General features: G+C 38.3%; 5 protein-coding genes across 12 annotated transcripts; 3 read left to right on the forward strand and 2 right to left on the reverse strand.

Annotated features, from left to right (window-relative positions):
- Positions 1–97: 97 nt before the first annotated feature.
- Positions 98–5,482, forward strand: ankrd29 (ankyrin repeat domain 29). Of its 2 annotated transcripts, XM_088312402.1 has the most exons (10): positions 101–436; positions 669–779; positions 1,376–1,474; positions 2,135–2,233; positions 2,295–2,393; positions 2,862–2,960; positions 3,031–3,129; positions 3,384–3,479; positions 4,159–4,257; positions 4,334–5,482. In XM_088312402.1, exons 1-10 carry the CDS (start codon positions 425–427, stop codon positions 4,454–4,456), a joined length of 936 nt encoding a protein of 311 aa, XP_088168528.1. In that variant the 5' UTR covers positions 101–424; the 3' UTR covers positions 4,457–5,482. The 2 variants fall into 2 exon arrangements, with proteins under 2 accessions (XP_088168529.1, XP_088168528.1); XM_088312403.1 differs by lacking the exon at positions 3,384–3,479 and having other exon boundaries at positions 98–436.
- A 61-nt stretch (positions 5,483–5,543) lies between these two features.
- plekhb2 (pleckstrin homology domain containing B2) lies at positions 5,544–11,651 on the reverse strand. 6 transcript variants are annotated; one of them, XM_088312409.1, is made up of 8 exons: positions 11,406–11,651; positions 10,625–10,672; positions 9,979–10,131; positions 9,798–9,903; positions 9,405–9,444; positions 8,825–8,911; positions 8,624–8,726; positions 5,544–7,841 (listed from the first exon to the last, which is right to left on the reverse strand). In XM_088312409.1, exons 2-8 carry the CDS (start codon positions 10,659–10,661, stop codon positions 7,705–7,707), a joined length of 663 nt encoding a protein of 220 aa, XP_088168535.1. In that variant the 5' UTR covers positions 10,662–10,672; positions 11,406–11,651; the 3' UTR covers positions 5,544–7,704. The 6 variants fall into 6 exon arrangements, with proteins under 6 accessions (XP_088168535.1, XP_088168539.1, XP_088168537.1 ...); XM_088312413.1 differs by having other exon boundaries at positions 9,979–10,148; XM_088312411.1 differs by having other exon boundaries at positions 9,798–9,900; positions 11,406–11,645.
- Positions 11,652–11,729: 78 nt separating this feature from the next.
- ing5a (inhibitor of growth family, member 5a) lies at positions 11,730–16,313 on the forward strand. 2 transcript variants are annotated; one of them, XM_088312404.1, is made up of 8 exons: positions 11,730–12,038; positions 12,786–12,857; positions 13,068–13,270; positions 13,535–13,646; positions 13,745–13,844; positions 14,045–14,180; positions 14,742–14,803; positions 14,872–16,313. In XM_088312404.1, exons 1-8 carry the CDS (start codon positions 12,002–12,004, stop codon positions 14,909–14,911), a joined length of 762 nt encoding a protein of 253 aa, XP_088168530.1. In that variant the 5' UTR covers positions 11,730–12,001; the 3' UTR covers positions 14,912–16,313. The 2 variants fall into 2 exon arrangements, with proteins under 2 accessions (XP_088168530.1, XP_088168531.1); XM_088312405.1 differs by having other exon boundaries at positions 11,737–12,038; positions 13,068–13,234.
- On the reverse strand, positions 15,948–17,564 carry cep19 (centrosomal protein 19). The gene is made up of 2 exons (XM_088312414.1): positions 17,270–17,564; positions 15,948–17,017 (listed from the first exon to the last, which is right to left on the reverse strand). Exons 1-2 carry the CDS (start codon positions 17,397–17,399, stop codon positions 16,671–16,673), a joined length of 477 nt encoding a protein of 158 aa, XP_088168540.1. The 5' UTR covers positions 17,400–17,564; the 3' UTR covers positions 15,948–16,670.
- Positions 17,565–17,762: 198 nt separating this feature from the next.
- On the forward strand, positions 17,763–20,762 carry pigx (phosphatidylinositol glycan anchor biosynthesis, class X). The gene is made up of 6 exons (XM_088312406.1): positions 17,763–17,920; positions 18,011–18,092; positions 18,207–18,345; positions 19,056–19,269; positions 19,343–19,443; positions 20,269–20,762. Exons 1-6 carry the CDS (start codon positions 17,854–17,856, stop codon positions 20,404–20,406), a joined length of 741 nt encoding a protein of 246 aa, XP_088168532.1. The 5' UTR covers positions 17,763–17,853; the 3' UTR covers positions 20,407–20,762.
- Positions 20,763–21,130: the final 368 nt, after the last annotated feature.

The raw sequence follows: 21,130 nt of genomic DNA on the forward strand, positions 1-21,130 counted from the left end.
TTACGGCACACTCGTCATTTTCTTTTGCAAACCTTGTTGAAGTCCGTCTTTTTGGGTAGGGGTGGTCCCACCTCATGCTCCTCGCCTTTAGATCATACATCATTATTTTTTTTCACAGTTTGAAGCTTTTCTCACACGCTTTAAACAATTACAGATAGTGATACACATTTTAAAAGAACGGCATCTCATCTGAATCCAGCGAACGTTCGCATTCTTTGAGTGTCCATCTTTTTAGCGTGTGTCAACAGCGCCCCCGAGTGGCAAAGAATGCGAAGCTCCGTGCGCGAGCAGCACTGCGGATGAAGAGCCAGTTCCCTTCTTGGCATGCTTTGTGCCGCATACCTGCTGTGGTTGTGCGGACGCCAACACTTCACTGCTCAGAATGAACCAGAAGGAAGAAACGTGACAGCGTGAAAACTACAGGATGTCTTTCAAGGTAAAATAAATTAAAAAAAAATAAAAATAAATGTGCATAGTATGCTCCTTCCCATGGTGTGTCCTATACCATGTTTTCCTCCGTCATGGGCAATGTGATTGGCTGTCTGCATATGATGATGCAAACCGCACTGCATATGTGCATGCTTGCTTCCAAATGCTTCCTTTGGATCTAAATCGGCGCTCCACTCATCTCTTACAAATTGTGTTTTGTGTTTTTGTGTGTCCTCCAGAAGGACACACCGCTGGCCAATGCCGTGTTCTGGGCGGCCCACAAGGGAAATGTGGCTCTCCTCCAGCTGCTGCTCAACAGTGGACGAGTGGATGCAGACTGCAGAGACAAAGTACGAGCTCTAATCATGCAAAAACAGACCCTCGAAATGTGCACAAATGTTTCTTTCGGGGTACAATGGCTTGTCTCTAGGGGGTTCTGTTTTTTTCTCCTACACTACACTAACTTTTGACGCTGTAAAAATGTACACAACGAGACCAATAAACAGCCACACTGAGTACATGAACTGTAGTAGATTAGATTAGACTGCAGCTGTGCCCCGATTTGGAATTTTAGTCGTTAAATCGTACTTAATTGTATTCGTAGTTTATTTAAATTGGATTATATTACATTTTTTTGTATTGTTATTTAGAATGCTATCGTTGAATTCCACTCCTGTACTTTTTTAAAAGGTTTAATTTAGTTTCATTATTTGTTCATGTTGTTATTATGTTGTTATAACACAGGAATAGCATCGCTGATCATTCTACGGCAGTACTTTTTAAAAAATTGTTTATTTGAGTACACTGAGAAACAAAGTTTGTTGAAATGATTAAATTTTTTCCGTCATAGTAGATGTATAGTCTACTTAGTTTTTTTTTTAATTTTATTTTGTCAAACCACTTGATGAAATAAATGTAAGTAAATTCAACACAACATTTTTTTCAGTGTGGAACAACAGCGCTGATGGTAGCGTCCTACGGCGGCCACAGAGAGTGCGTCAAAGAGCTCATCATGCAAGGGGCCGACATCAACTACCAAAGAGAGGTATCAAGAACGCGGACTGTGCACACGGGCCACAGTTTCAGTTGAGATGATGCAGTTAAAGATGACACAAATCATGCAATATTCCCACGAATAAAAAATACATTTCAAACATGTTTTTGGCAAAATACCCCAAGGATTAAGAATTAGACGGATCTTTTTTTTAAAGTCTTGCTGCAATAATCCACTTTTGGAGGGGGCGGTCCTATCCATGCAATTGTGACCCCGGCCCCTCTAAATCAGGTCCAATACTGAGTACGGCTTTCGTTCCAGTGATGGCACAGTGCGATGCTGAAGGGGGGGTGTATGACCCCGGGGAACATGCTTTTTTTCCTGCCGTACTACATTGAGATGTAATTGTACCTCCACTCCAGTAGTTGGCAGTAGCGCTCTCATTACCTATTGTGCAGATACTACTTGTGGAAATGTGGCAGGGGTTATTATTTATATGAACCCAACTGTTATGTCACAATCAGAGAACATTTTGGGAATAGGTACAGTGGCTCACAAAAGATTTGCATGGTTGTGTAAATTCACGCTTAATGTGTGAGCAGGTACCACATGGACGAGACTATTTGTATACAAGCCTAGAGGTCAATATTCTGTAGTTTTTCTCATTTCATGTATATTTTTAATGCTGATTGTTTTTATGCTTCTCTGCAGACAGGTTCTACCGCTCTGTTCTTCGCTTCTCAGCAAGGTCACAATGACATTGTTAAGCTCCTCTTTGAATTTGGTGCCTCCACGGAATTCCACACCAAGGTGTGCTACAATTTTTTTTCCCTTTTTCTTTTTTTTGGGGTGACATTTTGTCTCATGGCAGGAAGGAGGCACTGCTCTCACAGCCGCTTCCCAGCACGGACACGCCAACGTGGTGGAGACGCTGCTGAAAAACGGCGCCAACGTCCACGACCAGCTGAACGTGAGTCGCTACTGTTACCTCTTTGCAATCTTGTTTGGTTCTCGTAAAACAGTGTTTCCCAATTTTTTGAACAGTTTGAGCAGCATGATCTAAACATTTTAATCCGGCCAGTTAAACGTGAAAAAATTAAATGAATAAACCTTGTTCATGTTTTAATTTCCCTGTAATTCTGATGTGTCCCCACTAGGAGGCATACTCGAAGACAGATATTTTGTTGTAACGCTTTTGTTCATTTTCATATCAAATTAAAACATGTGTTTGGGATATACTATTTTTTTTTCCCAGCTGAGGTGAGTTTACCAAAACACTCCATCCATCTGCTCCTGGTCCGGCCCATCTGTCAAATTTTAGAACCCATTGTGGCCCATGAACCCTGCTCTATATCCATTTCTTACTTCCACACAGTCTGCCTTATTAAGACTTACCGACTTTTCTGTTCATGAACTTTTTGTTGTTTCTCTGCCATAGGACGGTGCCACGCCACTATTCCTCGCTGCTCAGGGCGGTCACGTGCCCGTCATTCGTCAGCTCCTGGCGTTAGGCGCTAAAGTGAATCAATCGAGAGAGGTACTGACGCCTTCTTTGTCTCACGTTTACTCTTGTTTTTAGTTTAACCTTGAACAAATCTGTCTTGCAGGACGGCACTGCCCCCTTGTGGATGGCTGCTCAAATGGGGCACAGTGACGCGGTTCGAGTGCTTCTCTTGCGCGGTGCAGATCGAGACGCCTACAGAGAAGTATAATTTTATGCGAAAATAAGAAAAAATAAAACCAAATATTTAAGTATAAGTAAGTTAAATTACATAAAACTATTATTATTATTATTATTATTATGTCAGAATCCTTTTTGTCCCTGGAAATGTCACAAGACTTTTAGACAGGGCATGCGTGACGTAATTCTGACCAATCAGAAGCAGTCCCAAATAATACAATAATAATATATATACCATGTGGTTTTCTTTTGTCATTCATTTGCTTTGTGTGTCACAAGGATGGCTCCACAGCGTTATTTAAAGCGGCTATGAAGGGACACAGTAGCGTCATCGAAGAGCTCCTCAAATTTTCTCCTTCACTCGGCCTCCTCAAGGTAGACCAACGTGTGACAACCGTAAAAATATATGCATTTATGTATGAGTGGCGGTCCTTCAGTGGAGACTTAGGAACAGAATCCACCTCTTCTCCTAATACCACCACTAGCAATGGTTTGGCAATGGCAATCCGCTCCGGGGTTCGAAACGAGGTCGGGGGCCGACAATTTTATTGGAACCGTATACCGAGATGGTGGCCAGAGGGCTGGGGACTAAAAAAAGGCTCAAGTGCCCAGCTCTGGAAACCATCAATACTTCAGTTTACAAAAATGCAATATAACAGTGTCCAACTATGATGAAATATCAAATGAGAAAAATATTTTAACTCACCAGAAATGCTGATTATTAAATGCAATAATGTGTGCAGGGAACCACGTTTGAACAACTCTTGAATAAGGTTATGTAAAAAATGCTGACATCAAAAAAGGATGGAAATTCAAATATTATCTAAATAACAAATCCCATTGCTAATATATAGTATGTTTAAATTAGATTAGTTTGACATGGCAACATTTAGGGGCTGAAATCTGATTGGACAAAATAAACAGCCATCACGTAGTGTAAGCAGTGTAGCTTTGTAGTTTTGGCGCCATCTGGTGGCACTTCTGATAGTGGAGATTTGCTAGCCTCATACCTGGGTAAAATTATGAAAACGTGTTTGACTCGTGTCGTCCTCAGAATGGCTCCTCGGCCCTCCACGCTGCCGTTGCGGGCGGGAGCGTTCAGAGTGTTGAGCTTCTCCTCGGCGCGAACGCCGACCCCGTGCTCGCCAACCAGGTCGAAAGACGAAAAGTGCCAAAGACCGGAAGCGACGTCGACTTCACTTCCTCGTCTTCTCTCTTGTGTGTTACAGGACGACAAACTTCCAGCTGACCTTGCCAAAAACCAACGCATTTTGAGGGTTCTTCATCCCAAAGTCTTGAATGTGACGGCGGATGACAATCGTTGTTCCTGTCTCCATGTCTGCCTGCACTAAAATGATGTAATAATGCCCTGAGATATGAATGACACAACTGATAATATTTTCAAGATATAAGTCATAATTGGAACAATTTTTTTTGGGGAAGCATGAGGCTTCAAGGATTTATTCAAGTGTGGATGGGATAATGTGAGCCATCCGCATGTTATTGGATGTAAATAATTGCACTAAGTCAGACTCAAAGAGAATAAAATAACCTTGTGGTCCTGAATAAGCTTTATCAGTAACACTAGTGCTAGTTGAATCATTGGTGTTATAAAAGTATATAAAAAAAAAACACACTATTTTTTCGCTAATTCATGAATTTTCTGATGTCTTTTTTGCACTGCTGTGTTCTTTTTCCATTATTTACATGTACAAGAGTGAAAGTCCTGTAATATTTGTATCATTCAATTTAGCTGCTTTTATCCTAAAATCGGTTAATATAATTAATGGGTTAATTATAAAGTTTTTTAAAATTATTTTTTAATCCATTTATTTGGTCATTAATTGTGTAAGAAAAAACTGTAAAAGGAATTTTAGCAAAATAAATAAGTTCCCATTTACGTTTAACTTTTTTCAGTTAGTTAAATTATTAGTTGGTTGATTAATTATAATTGTATTAATTAAAAATATATATTTGAGTTAAAAAAAATGTTCATTAAAATGTAATAATGTAATAATTCAGTGATTAATTTATTGTGAATGAATTGAATAGTTTCTCATAAGCATTTCAACATTTTCAATTAAAGAGTTTCAAAAATTTTTATGATTAAACTCAAATAAAACAATTCCAAAATGAGTATCACTGGTAGTTTTATGATTAAAATATTAATCTGTCCAGTTATTTCACCCATTTTCCTTAAAATTGGTAAATTGAAAATGATTTTTAATGTATTTATTTATTTTATTCAGTTATTTAATTGAATAATTTGTTAATGGATTTACTGTGAATGAAAAAAGGTTCATATTGTAAGGGTTTAAATATTTCACATTTTGACTTTGAAGATGATGATATTGATTTAAATAAAACATTTGAAAATGCCTACTTGTGGGAGCATTGAGTGTTAATGTTTTGATGACCAAAGCCGGAATTAAACAGTCATTGGTGATACAGTGAATTTATTTAATTGTTAAAATACATCTCTTGACAGTCATACATTTAGCAGGGATATTCATATTTTAGTGCATTAGGCTTGACATCTTCACTAAATATTAACATCCTTCACTAAGTGCTATTAAAAAACAATATTTCTACTGAGAGCGCATCAAGAGACAATCTCTGACCAATTTGAAATGATAGAAATTATGTGCTTTGTATAGTAAAAAACAAAAGTGAACAGAAATCGAACTCGATCTCCAGAAAAACAGACAGAATTGGCTAAAAAAAAAAACGTTAGGAAATGAAACAGACCATATGGGAGCTGCCAGGAAGAAATAAAAACAACACAATTGAAACTTTTTACTACAAGGCGCCGCAAAACAACCGGTGAAAAGAAGAGACAACTCAAAATACGTGAGGAAATTGGGATTGACGTCGTAGGACATCACACAGCCCACTGGGAACTTTTCTTTCTAAATTGGGAATGTAGCTAAAAGATTGGAGCGAACTGCCAAGGAGAGACAACTTTGAGATATCCAAATCAAACTGTCCCATGTACTACAGCCATAAAACATGTAAAAAAAAAAACAAAATTATCAATATAGTAAAAAAACATGAACACAAAAAAAAGATGGCTTTCAATTTCAAAAGTACAGAGTGTGCATGTTAAGACAAGGAGTCGTTTTTTTTTTCGTGGTTTTGTTTTTGTTTAGCAATGGAACCTCCCAAGTCTAACATCATAAACAGGTGCAGTTTCTAGTTCAATACAAAAATGAAATATTTTTTTGTGTTTGGTGTGAGTGCTCAATGCCACCAAGGAAGGCTACTTACCAGGGATGGCAAAAAAAAGTGCGACATAAGAAATACATTAAAATTAATCATGTTTAAAAAGTTGCACTATGGGAAATAGAAAGCAGGAATTTGACGGGCAGAATAAGTGGTTAGCATTTCTGCCCCACTGTCAAGGTTCTGGATTTGAATCTCTGGTGTTTGCATGTCCTGTGTGGGTTTCTTCAGCTTCCTCTCAGAAACTCAAATAGAAATATGCGAATGTTGAGTGTGAATGCTCATTTGTCCATATGTACCTTTCAATTTGACTGGGAGCCAGTCTAGGGTGTACCGTGCTACTTAAAAGTATTCACAGAGCTACACTTTTTCCACATTTTATGTGGTTACAGTCTTATTTTTAAAAAAATGGAACAAATTATTTTGTCTCCTCAAAATTCTACAAAACACTGCAAAATGGGCCATATGAAAAAGGAGTTTTAGATTTATTTTATAACTGTATTAAAAACGTAAAGGAGTGTACAGGAACCAAGCCGTAATTAGCAAAAATCTGTAACGTGCGAGATTTATGTTTTGTTTGTAATTGCCTGTAGACGCCACAAGATGGTGCCACAGCACCTGTCGAAATTAAATGACTAAATTGCAACATATAATGGATCTGTGGGTTATAGAACCCGGGCCACCCACAAATAGGGAGAATCTCCATATAATTGAGGGCCAGTTTAATTTAAACCCCAAAAATGGGAAAATATTTTACAAAGTAGCCCAAAACCCCCCTGCACCCAAAACAATATATACAAATAAATATAAATAAATAAATCAGAAAAAAAATAATAATAATATGCAGGTGCCATACCAAAAGTAAGTGAGGGTCTACGACACTTCCTTGACAAGCACCAGTGGGTGCCAAAGTGAATCGTTGAGTTTTTCAGCAAATAACCAAGAATTGTTTCTGGGGGGAAAAAAATACAATACAGCATATATGCAGAGATACATAGAATAATGTGAAAAAAGTGAAGCACTGTGACTACTTTTCTGGAATCACCGTACCCCACCTCTCACTCAGTTAGCTTGGAGAGACTGCAGCTCCCTTGTCACCCGAATGGGCACAACCATTAGAAACGAAATGGATGGATGCAAATCAACCAGCTTCATGGAGGTTCCACTGAATTCTCCATTTTTTTGGCTTAAGTTGGTTCACATCAAACAAAGGACAGCAAGGCCATCACTAACACGATGCATTGGAGAAAGTGCGGAAGTTAATTGAATATTTTAAGACCATCAAGAATGCGTTCAATGCAGAGAGGGAAGCATATCGCTGTGGATTGGAGAGAAATACATATTTGCTCTAGTAGACCAACACCAGCGTATAAACTACTTAGAAGACGGAGAAGAGCGAGCCCAGAGCCAGACCCGTTGCCGCTCCCGCCAGCATTCCCATGGCCACGTCGCCGCCGTTGTCGCGTTGGCGCTCCTGGATCACCACGTGGTTGACGCCGGGCGCGGCGTAGCCACCTACCAGGCAAGAAAACAGCGACCGCTGCTTAACAATAATGGCACAATATCTATTTATAGATAATGTTGATTGTTATTTCACTATATATCTGAAAGCAGCATTTCGCGGCCACAAATTAGCATTTTGTGCACGTTTTCGATATTTTGCCTGGTTGACACTGCAAATGAGAATCTCAATTGCCTTCGTTAGATAAATGAATAAACAAACATATACGTAAGTATTGTGCCTACAATTTAACATTTATTGCCCCCATTTCCAAAAGCAAGACTTCACAGTCCAAATGCACCTAAACACCTAACATTTTATTACAGCATATTTTATGAGAGGAACTGAGGACATTCGCAAGGAGAATACAATTATCTTATTAAAATGACTAAATTAACATATATTGACAACATTTAATCACATTTCTCATGGCAACTTATTCCATTTGTGTGCAGCATAACAGCTAAATGCTGCATCACCATGTTTGCTTTGATTTGCTTTTGATTGATTTTAGTGTTTTGATTTCACTTCTAACCCATCACCCCACGTGTTCGTTGATTGCACTCATTTAATCCCAGAAATTTAACGAGAGGAAACCCTTCAATTCCAGCGTTTTTCTGTATTTTGACTGCTTTTGCGTGGCCAACAGAATATTGTGTTCTAATGCTAAAAAAAAGTCGGAGCTATGACGCAAAAAAGAAAGAAAATACTAAGACGTAGGAGAGGCAGGGACTACGTTTTGGAAAACGTATATATATATGTTTTATGGATTGAATGAGTTAAAAAGGGGACTTACCTTGGTACTGATAAGGATAGGCAACGGCGTAGGGTTGCCCATCGGCGGCGTAAACGATCTGCGTCGCTTGTGGAGAAGCGGCGACATAATCTCCGTACTGGCCCTGAGTGTAAAACCGATTACCGTACAAAAAGGGACCATGAGAGTTCCCAAAAGCCCTGGTGCAAAATAATCATTTAATGAGTTAAATTGTGTCTTCACCTGGGGTGGGGGGGCGTATTCCGAGTATGGTGGCGGAGCAGAGGTCATCGCGTCTGGCGTAAAGCCCACCTGAGGAGCTGTGACCATCTAAAGATGTCAAATAAAAGCAGAAATGTCAGCTCAAGACAAAGGCGGGAAAACGTTTTTTCTTGTGCAATTTCGACAGGATCTCTGTGGAAATTGGTCCTCATCTTAGCTGGCGGTTACAAAAATCCCCAAAAGTGTTTTCATCAACTTAATCAACCCATTTGCTGATTTTTTTTTTTGTGAAATGATCCTCTGTCAGTCAGGAAGGTCAAAGAGGAGTTTGAGAATTGTAGTTAACTTAAAATTATTACACAATATTTGCGAGCTTTTTGTTGTTTTTTTTATCGTGCACACAAAAAACAAAACTAATAGTAAAAGTAAACTAAAATTAAGTGTTTTCAAAAAATAAAAACTGACAAACCTGCTCTAAAAACTAACTGAATTAAAAAAACAAAAGTTATAAAAACTATCAAAAATGAAAAACCACAAACTATTGTAACATTGATGTATACACACACACACCCCCACACACACACACACAGTAGACTCTCACCATGTTAATTCTGGCATCCTGCAGCGCCATAGTCCATGCCCTGTCATGAATAATAAAGTCGATTTAGAAACCGCAATCACCTTACCAGAAAAAAAAAAACAGGAGCAAACTATTTGGTTAGATTTTCTAGAAAAATACAAGCTCGTAAAAAGAAAACAACCTATTGATATTATACTTTACTACAAATAAAAATGTGCTGTAATATATTATAAAATTGCATTCATTATATTAATTATTGCTTGAGAATTGTTTCTTTTAGCTATTTCATTTTAAAATACTATTAAATGTGTTACTGTATCAAAGTACACAAGGTGCTTTTTGTTCAGTCACAGCCCTAAACAGCACGCAATATAAAAAAAAAAGTACGATTGGATGAGTTAAAAGGAGTCTTACAAGGCATCATCTGCGCTGTCTGCACACAGGCTGATAATCCTTCCGTCCCTGCACACGATCTGGAGCAAAGCGTTGCGCGGCTTCCCATCCGGAGGGTTCAACTCTGCTGGACCGAGAGAAAGCGACCTCAAGAACCGAATACGTGATCGGCGTCACATCCTAGGGTTCAACAAAACGCCACCTTGACACGCGGCGGAACCGCGGATGTTGATGCAGTCCACCCTCATGTGGATGTCGTCCTCCATGTCCCGTCGCTGCTGGTCGTTGTAAAAGACCAACCGTCCGTTGGACCATAGGTCGAACCAGTTTCTTTTCCAGCGCCGCAATATGGTACCTGTCGAGGAGGTCAGGCTGAGTGAGGGAAGTACAAATATACAAATATTTTCTTGCAGTACTTAAGTAGATTTTTCAGAGTTCTTTACTTCATTTATATTTCTGGTGACTTTTTACTTTTACTCCCTACATTTCAAAACATATCAGTATATTCTACTCTTGAGTTTTTTTTTTTTTAACCTAAGCACCTGTATTTGCATTTTGAAGAATTTGACCCAAGGGTCGCATATAGAGGCTCAACAAAAGGGGTCACTTGACTGACCTTTGTGGTACCCCACATGTCATATCATGGCCATTTAAGAGTGTTCTATTTTGTCCGTACCAAATTAATTTAATTTAATTTAATTTAATAGTGCACTGTTATCAATTGTATCAAACTAGTATTACAGAAACAAGCAACTAAAACTAAATCAACATTTGGTCATCACACATAAGTACGCATAGTCGTTAAGATGTAATTGTGATTACAATGTTGTGCAAATGATGTTCCTTACTTTGCCTGTGGAGCCAGCCACTCTTCACCATTGCCATGTTGGAGGTACCTACACGAACACGTTTAGACAGTTCAGAAAAATTGTCCAATTTCACTTCATTTGACCGCAAATCATTTATTTCCTGCAAATAAGATCGCTTTGGTGATATACAGAGCAAGTTCTTCCATCAAATAGCGATTTTGATGTGCACAGTACTGTCTATCCACTGTTTTGTGGTATTTTTGTTTGGTAGCCTACCATAATTGTTTCTCTAATGTCAAATTTCTCTCTTATTTATTTATCTAATTTATATATTTGTCTGTATTATTGTTGTATTGCACTGGAGAGGGGAGCCCTCTAATCTCGTTGCACACTTGAGTACAATGACAATAAAGGGATTTCTAATTCTAATAATTCTAAAATACTGTTAAGTGTTTTTAAAGTTTGGAAAACAGTCAAGTCAGTGTGGGTGTGGTGTGTCCAAACAAACCTTGTGACCACTGCAGCCAGTTCACAAGATGCGCTCATTCTGAGGATTTGTTCTGATAGTTGTTATAAACTCACAAGTACAAACACTGTAATACGAAATGTTTTTTGTTTTTTTTATGCACAGTTTGATTGACTACAAACAGCCCCGTTCACTCCACATTAAGCTGTTTTAAAAACGAATCTTCGATCATACCAGCATGTGTTAGCTCACATTTAATTAACCCTATTCGCATTATAGCGTTTAAAACATCGAAATCTGTTCGTAGCATTCAAAACGTGTCAATATTTCTAGAGGAAAAAGTAGCACACTTGCCTGGTTTGTTGTCGTAGAAATGTTATGGAGGCTTCAACTTGAAACCTAAAAGCGGAAGTGAGATGTTTTCGAAAAAAGAAAAGATGACGAAAACGTGAGCCGCGCGTGGTATTAAAAAAACAACTTTCGTTTAAACTTCCAGCGAGGATTTAATAGAGTCGAGTGACTCGATGATGTTTGTTTTGCCGAGTCGAAAAAATAATAATATATATTTATTTTGATGACGTAAGCCATCAGCTGACAGCTTCAGAAAGTGCCAGCAAAAAAAATGGTGCCCTTGTTTTGTGTAACTTGTTTCCTGAGGTAGTCACGTGGACGGAGTCATCCTTGATTCTAATATGTCGTATCTAAAATACGGTGGTAAATACTGATTGATATGATGTACAATATTGTATGTAAATAGTATGGCGCATCGCTTACTTGCCAATGTGCATGCGAAGTCGTATTCAATCGCATCTTTACTACAGTAACGTTTGTATCCGCTCGCCGCTCTCCGGCGGTCGATCTTGTGCCACAAAACAAACGACTATCGCATGCAGTTTGGCAGCGCTATCGATGTGACGTCACATGCAGACGCTTCTCGCAACTAATCCGAAATGGCGACGGCGATATATTTGGAACATTATCTTGACAGTGAGTATCTGTTACGCGCAATAAAACGATGACTTTATCCGTTTGGCACATATTTAAAGTCAATGTGAGGACTCGTTTTCATTATGGGCTGTGAAGTGACAGGAAGTTGCTGTTACCCCGCTTGCTAGTTTAGCATTTAGCATCCATGCCTAGCGCCTAAGTTAATAACTTGTGAATTAAATTAGGTGCGGCGTCGTAAAATGGTCAGCGACGCGTTCCAAGCGTCTGTTTTAACACGGGGCTCCTACAAAGTGTGACGTTAGCTGAATCACGTTTCATGCTGCGACACAACATGCTTTTGCAACCTGTTGGTTCTGCCAGCCGCCTTTTTCCAGTAACCATTTACGCGCCAGGCAAATCTCTCAAGTCTAGATTTATGCTATGTGTATGTATTTACAATCTAATACGATGTGACTAATTAAAACAATAGAAATACTGGAAATAGCTGTCAGTGCTATGCATTGCACCCGTGTGAATAAAAAAAACCTATCCTATGATGTAATTGATGTGTTATAGGATTTGTTTAGATTAAATAAGAAACAAACTAACAACCAGCATCGTCTTAATTGACAAAGTACACACACGGAATTTCTCTCTGGTAGTTGGGGTCATTCTTAACTGGAAAAAAAAAACATTAAAAATTAAGAGTGACTGAACTATGTGTAAAATACTTGTATTATAAGATTTTTTTGTATAAAGAAAGACGCAACTGATGTAACTAAATGTTACAATGTCATCTGCTTTTAGGTATTGAAAACCTGCCATGTGAGCTGCAGAGAAACTTCACACTGATGCGAGACCTGGACAACAGGACTGAAGGTGATAATGTTCATCAGGCGGTTCCATTTTGTCCCTCCATGTCAGTTTTTGAAGCCTGCCAAAGCATGCCACTGCTTTTCCTTGACTAAAACAAAGAGAATTACACACTGTGTATTTAAAACAACCTTATTTTAAAAATGGCCCGCTAACTAACAAGTAAATATTGTTTTGTGCGTGATGCAAAAATATCCAACTATGCTGTCCTCACAGAAAAGAAGGTGGAGATTGACAAGCTGGCTGAGGAGTACATCTTCAAGGTGAAAAACCTGGCGTCAGAGCAACGGGTGGAGCACCTGCAGAGGATCCAGAACGCCTACAGCAAGTGCAAAAAGTTCAGCGACGAAAAAGTGCAGCTGGCCATGCAGACCTACGAGATGGTCGGTCCCAACTTTTTTCCCCTGCTTTTTAAATGGGTACAGTAGACTTGTGAACATTCTGGTCTAAAGCAGACGAAGTTTCTGATGAAGTGAGGATTTTTACTTGTTTGTGTGCATAGTTGTGAACCGGGTGGTACTGAAAGTGAACTTTTGAGAACCTTTGACTTCAGCTAAAGCAAGTCAAACAGTCTCGCAGAGCGGCTGTTTGACTTCCGAAGCGCCCCTGTAATTTGATTACCAAGAGTTGAAACGAAACCAAGCATGCGGGCAGAAATGCTTGAGTACGTTTTGTTGACACAGGTGGACAAACATATACGGCGGCTGGATGCCGACCTGGCGCGCTTTGAGAATGAGCTGAAGGAGAAACTGGAAGTGAGCGGCTATGAAAGCGCGGATGGACAAGCGTTGAAAAGTGAGGATAGTGTTTGGGGGGGGGCTCCATTTTGGACAAAATTGCACTTTATTTGAAAGGTTTTTTTATTGTTTTTGTTTTTTTTGGGGGGCCATCAGAAGCCGAGTCCCGCGGCCTCCGAGAGAAGCGTGGCTCGCGAGGGCGAGGAAGGAAAGGTTCGGATGGGGATTCTCCTAAAAAGAAAAAGATGAAAAACAGGTTTGTTCATAGATTTTCTCCTAACCATAACCAGTCCTTTTTAATAGGTTGTTCGGCTAATTAGTATTTAAAATAAAGTAAAAATAAAAATAATTACGGAGAACACGGGGAATCTCATCTGAATGGTCATTAAGTGAACTTCATGCTCATCTTGTCACCTTTTTGTTCTGATCACACAAAAAAAAACGTCCAACGAGCAGCCCGGACTTGAGCGACGCCCTCCTGCCCATGCAGCCGTCGGACGTGTTGGACATGCCGGTGGACCCCAACGAGCCCACCTACTGTTTGTGTCACCAGGTGTCGTACGGGGAGATGATCGGCTGTGACAACCCTGACGTAAGCTCTCGCGTGACGATATACACTACTCACAAAATGTTTGAGATATTTGGCTTAGAATTAGGGCTGAGCAATTATGAAATTTTCAAATCGCAAATATATTTTTTGGGGGGGGAAACAATGCTTAATTTAAGCCAGGCCATGGGGTTTATTTCATATATGTATTTATATTTTAGAGGTGCACTTATTAATTTATTCACACACAACTAATCGATAATCTTTGTGACCCGAAACATTTCTAAAAAAATAAGATTCCTCCATTAATTAACAAAATAACGTATTAATATAAAATAATCGTTTGTAGCAGTCCTAGTATTTTATTGATTTATTTTGTTTAGGAAAATGCAGTCCACATAGTTGACCTATCGTTTCATGAAACATGAACATTTGAAGTGGTAAAGCCGCGGATTTCTTTGCATTATCGTTAGAATGTGACTTATGATTTACTGATCATCAAATTGAACCCGTACGCTGACTATGGCTAACTTATGGGAGTCTCGTTTATCTAATATTATACATTGACTATATCAAGCTCTTTACATGTCATTTGCTTGTTGCCAGTGTCCCATCGAGTGGTTTCACTTCGCCTGCGTCGATCTTGCCACAAAGCCCAAAGGAAAATGGTGAGGAAGCGCTCATTATCTTCACCGCATTCCTTTAATACTCAAAACAATTTTTTTTTCTCTCTCAGGTTTTGTCCACGATGCACTCAAGATAAGAAGAAAAAATAAGAAGAAATTCATCTATTATATTGCGGTAGTCAAATAGTGTGATTATATATAGAAATCTATATTTTTTGCTCCTCTTCATACAAGCTTGCTTAAAAATACCTAATGTTGATTTTAAGAGTGCAGCTACTAGGTGTGTAACGGTACAACCAAAATCACAGTTTGCTCCGGGCCTTCGTTTTAAAGGTCGCGCTTCGGTTGGCAATCTCACAGTATAAGGGAACAAAATGCACAATTTAGGAACACATTTATGGCTTCAAATCAAACAAAAACAGCAAACTGTGAGCAGTTACCGTATTTTCCGGACTATAAGCCGCTACTTTTTTTCCAAGATTTTGAACCGTGCGGCTAATACGGCGGTGCAGCTTTTCTGTGGATTTTTCTTTCGCCGGTAGCGGGCGCTCTATAGTTCAGAAAATACGCTAAATAAGTTTCACATACTGCCCAAAGCATATCGCTCGCCACAAGCTGAGTTGCACCATATTTGTTTACGTAGTCGACTGGAACAGGAGGCGGTCACACTTCCGCCCGAATTTGATCCGTGCGGGATCTCAACTGTTCCATACCCATACGTGTACCGTTACAGGCCTAATAGCGCCATTTGAGCTCCATCACGCCGAGTAGCATTTTCAGTTCACTTACCATTTGTGCACACTTGGGTTGTTATGTAACACATGCCCGTAACAACCAGCATTTTACGCCTTTGGGGTAATAGAACAGGAGTGACGCAATACTGGAACACGAGTATTAAGTGTAAAATCTTGACACTCACTTGTAGAATTGCGGCTCTTCCAATTATTGGATAGTCTGCTTTGCTTGTAACATAGGTTAGGATACTTGAACGTTCAATTTATGAGAGCTATTTTTATAAAAGCCTGCTGAGAAATGAAGCTTTTTTTTTTTGTTTTGTTTTAACGTCCTCACTGATATTTGTTGAGGTGAGCTGAAAAGAGTGTCAGATATTTCATTGACCTACTACCTCCAGCACTTATGTTCAGATCTGCTAAAACCAAACCCGTAAAACTCATTGCTCATTTGATTATTTTTTTTTTTCACCCAAAAAAAAAAAAAAAAGCGTGTGACCTTGTTGAATGTATTGTGGTCAGTGGTATAAAAAGCACTTTTGATGAGCGTTCCCCTTTTAGAGGTTTGACATTGCAAAGTTTTTATTATCAAATCTAATTTCAAACCTCAGACTATATGGACAAAAAATATATATCAATTATTTGGTTGTCTAATTTTTGTAGGGGTTTTGTCCACTAACAAACCGTTTAATCCGCTTTAAGTGTCTTCTCTCATGGTCCACTGTGAACAAAAGTCATGTAAGCCACAGATAAAGAGCCAAAGGCAATTTATTTTATATCTTCAATATTTTATATATCAAATAAATGTCCTCTGTTATTCATCTGTCTGTCATTGTAGTTTTTTTTTTTATATTTTATAACACGACAATATAAGAGCGGCACTAAAAATGGCAATATATTTTATCGTTAGCCTAATCGCATAATTGCCCAGATATTTTTCTCTGTCTTTTTAATGATTTTGAAAAAATACAAAAAAATAAATAATTCAACAAGGAGAAGTCCAGTTGCCTCAGTTACCATAACCTGGATGGCTAACACATTTTTAATTTATCTTGTTGATAGTTAAAAAATGATTCAGGCAATTATGCTAGTCGGCTAAAAGTATGTTAACGAGCTTTAGAATTGTGTATCTGTGACCATACAGGATTTTTTTTTGCAGAAATTGCATTGGCAATACACTAAAATCCATCATCAGATTCCTCATCCCAGCTGCATTTCTCGTCGGCCACTTTGCCAAAGTCCACCTCTAGGTCGTAAACAAAATCAGGGTCCTCTCTGTGCATGCGGTTCTTCTCGAACAGCTCGTCCATGTGGCTCTTCTTGCGAGCCAGAACGTCGTCGTCCAGTTTGTTGAGGTCCTCGTCCGGGTCCACCTGCAGCGAGGCCAGGCTACAATCCAAACTGATGCCCCGCAGGTGGTCGCGCAGGATGATGTGCAGCCTCTCCAGCTGGCTCAAGGGGACCCCATGCAGGTAGTCCTTGTGCCGGGGGTGGTTTTTCAGCCTTTCGGCAGCCAGGCTGTAATCTGCAAAGAGAAAATTAATGTCTTCTCTGTAGTATATGTTTTATTTATTTAATGCTTAATGCCAACAACGTATGACAAGCGGAACGATTACGTTTTCTTCCACTACATGGCAAAAGGCCAAATTAAGTAACATTTGTGAGTACGAGAAGAGGAGATAATCGCTTCACTTTTTGTGACATTTATATTTGGTGGTTTGACATGAGAATTTTTCTCGAGTAAAAATCACACGTAGTAATAAATAAGTAAACGTACCGGAATATTGCGAGAAATTTCTCACGGGAATTACTCGTTTTCTCACTTTGTTGGTCTCTGTGTTTTTATAAATCAACACGATGGAAGGTGGTCTGAAGCACACTCCGCAACGCTCCGCCTCGAAAGGCATGTTTGGTCAGTTCTTTGCCGAAGCACATCAAAACATCACGCCGACGGGATTAAAATAAAACAAGCATTGCATATGACGTGTGTAAATAAAAATTAAAACAGTTACGTTCTGCGATTTTAGCCTAGTAGCCAGGCAACGGTCACTTGGATTAGGACCCTTCTCTCTTTCGGCCAAATTATGCCTGACTGAAAAGATAACGACAAATAAGAAAATCTCCTGATGTTCACACTTGGTGCTTAGTATGTTTCGTACTGATATCTTATCAAGAAATACACGTTTGGCAAAAAGTCCTTCCTTTAAGGTTTAATTCTTATTATTTTTGATTAGGCACCATTATAGCCACTCTAATACTAAAAAGGGTCCTTCGATACACTCTTCCGCAAACAGATTAAAGAGGCATTCTATTACATTTTATGCTTAAAATAAGTATTTTAAAAAGAAAACTAAGTATTTGATGCATTTTACACATTTCTATCCATCTGTCATAACGATTTTATTAACATGTTATTTGTCTGTGAAGGGTAAGAAATTTGTCATACCTGTTATCTTCACACCTCGAAGTAAATAGAAAAAAAGTGTCTTTTAACCTCACTTTTTTTGTTTTTCTGCAGGCGAGAACAGTTGCGCTGCGCTAAAGAAGTGCCTCGAGTCAATTGCAGTTTCACTAGAGATAAAGAACAAGGGTTTTCACCGGTATAAAGATTCATTCTCTGGAAGCTTGACATTTTAACTACAATTGAGAGCACAAAGATCTCAGCGGTTCTTGTTGCGAATGCTTAAAAATTATTTCGTCGTGTTTTTTTTTAGAGAGGTAGAGACGACAGTTGAGCTCCAGTCTGGTGGTGCGTTCAGGGACATCCGAGTTTTGCTGCTTCACACATGGCCTAGTGGGGTCTATGTGGACCCCTACCAGCTTGCTTTCCTCAGCAATGCAGTTGATTGGCAGGTAAGCACAAGCAACACTAATTTTCTGTCTTACCATCACTGTATTGTTGCCAAGAAAATCAATATTTAATGCCAAAGTCTTAATTTATGAGGAAAACTAGATTAGGATAAATGTGTAATATTTCAAAGCAAAAAAAGAAAGGTTGTTTTTAGAATAAAGTTGTAATATTACAAGAACAAATCTCAACTGCAGTATATGAGAATACATTTATAATATGTGTGAAAATGAAAATGTTATTAAAATAAAGGTGCAATATTCCCCAAAAGACAATGTGATGAGAATACATTATAATATTCACCCCCCCAAAAAATCCACATTTTAGAAGAATGAATTTGCAACATTACAAGAATTATTTTTGGAATAAAGTTAGAATACGTGAACAAATATACATAAGGAATAACGGAATAAAGTTGTATCATTGTGAGAACATTTTGATGAATGATAATGATAAAAAAATCAATTGATTTTATGGTAATTGTCATCATTTTAGAGGAATGTTTTACAATTGCTGTGAAAATGTTCAGATTCTTTTTTTCAATTTAATATTCGATTTTTTAAATTCAATACTCCTTATTGCCAAAAATACAACCATAGTGCACTATAATGTAAATTTAATTGTACTATTTTTTTCTCTTGTAAGTGTACCCTGTTACACTGTGGTAGTAAATGTTTATTCTGGTAGTAATTGTTTATGTATTTATCGTTGTCAGATATTGGTGGATTCCGGCATTGACCTGGAAGTGCCCGCACACAAGACTTCCGGATTTGCCACCTACGTTTATCCTGCCTTCAGCGAGCAAACCCCCGGCGTGCTCCAAGTTAGCATCCCCATCCATTGCCGCTATCACCAGCCCTCCTTTGGCGATAAAACGTTCGAATCCATCGCCATGGAAGCCCCAAAGCTACTTTTGCGTACAGAAAAATGTAAGAAATAGTTGTTCTTGCTCGGAAAGAGCCATCCAGCAAATGTTCGGCATTAGACGCTTTTATTTTTCAGGTTCACAGCTGGATGATTTGGAGCCTCACATGGCGACCGAAGCGCCCTGCAACGCTGACAATACGAGCATGTGTCTGTGGATTCAAGTACATCAGAAGCAGGTGAGACGATTTCAAATGTCATAACAATACAGTTGTAATATTACCTGGAATATTTATATACAGATAAAGAATATTACCTGAGAACCTTGATAAAAATATTTTAAGAGTAAGAAATTGCATATTAAAAGAAAAACGAATACACTTTATGGAGATAAAGTTTCAATATAATGAGAAAAAAAATTCTATGAGGCTGAATTAGAAAAAAATAATAATTTTATGTGAAGTTGTAAGAAAGGAGAATCTGAAGAAAAAATCTCACTAAAGTTGTAATTTTAGGACAAAAAATAAATTGTCAATAAAGTTGTGTTATTTATGAGAAGATAAAAAAAATTTTACGTCGTAAAGGTGAAAAATTATGAGATAAAATCATAATTTAACAAAAGGAAAAAATAAGAAAAATCTCAATTTTATGAAATGGAATATTACGAGAAAAATGTTTTAATTTTCACAATTTCAAAGTTGTAATGAGAGAGTAAAAAAAAATCCATGGCAAAGATTTACTCTTACAAAGATAAAATATAGATTTATTGAGAACAAAGCTGTAATATAACGAGAAATTAATCAAAATTTATCCGAATAAAATTGTCACATTTTGAGAAAATTTCATTTGAATTAAGTCACAATATTCAAAATAATTTAAACATTTAAAAAATTACCGGAATAAAATTACAGGAAAAAAAATACTCATTTGATGACATTAAAGTTATATTACTAGAATATGACCTAATTATGCCACAATAATATTGCTAAATTGATCATTTACTGTAAACGGGCTAAATCCTCGCTCCTCCATTTGCGTGCTTCATTTGGACTGTCTTCCCACAGAGGCCTGGCGACGAGACCTTGCGTTTACCAGTGGGCGACGGTTCTCTGGTGACACCCGTGTGCGGCGTGACGCTGGCCGTCACCATGATCTGCTGTTTGGCGCTGTCCAAATATATGTGGAAGCATCGGATTGTTTAAAAAGCCATGAGCCTTGCCTGTTTGCCAGATTTGTTTCGCTTGACCAAATAGAAGTACAGTTCTCCCGCTCAGGTGAAATGGTGAAGTGATGATGACGCTTCTCACGATTAGTGCATTAGTGCATTTTTTTTCTGTAAATTGACAGTCAACATTGTTTTGTAGACTTCAGACTTCATTCTACTGATACCATCATGCCATGAAAAATAAAATGATACTCATATAAAGTTCATTTAATAATGGCTGATCCAATTCTTTTGCTCGCTTAAAAAGTGTATGGCTTCAAACAAGAGGTTATCCGTCTTGAGTTGTTTAACATCCAGGTGTCAATAGCGTCAAATAAAAGGTGGAATTCTGAACATTTGTCTCGTGTTCATCTTTTGATCTGAAACCCAAATGTCTACGTATAATGTATACGACACAAAGAAAAGGAATTGACCTTGTTCCAATACTTTTGGAGGGGACTCTATTTTTTTACGTCAATGTATAACCTGAGCTGGTTCCAACTTTAACTATGATTCTGTCTGTATGGAAGAAATAGGCGCTTTAGTTATATTCAAATTGATGAATGCCCCACAATGAGCAGTAACATGTGAAATACTTTATCCTTCATATATGTTCAGAAATTGCAGCAGCAGTCAAACCACTTCCTGAATCAGCACTGGTTCAGGAAGTGGTTTGAGCGTCGCCACGATTTTTTTACTCACACTAATCACGAAAAGTTAGG

This window comes from Idiotropiscis lumnitzeri, chromosome 13 (assembly GCF_059441095.1).
Source record: "Idiotropiscis lumnitzeri isolate Australia: NSW breed Sydney's pygmy pipehorse chromosome 13, RoL_Ilum_1.0, whole genome shotgun sequence".
Classification (NCBI taxonomy): Eukaryota; Metazoa; Chordata; class Actinopteri; order Syngnathiformes; family Syngnathidae; genus Idiotropiscis; species Idiotropiscis lumnitzeri.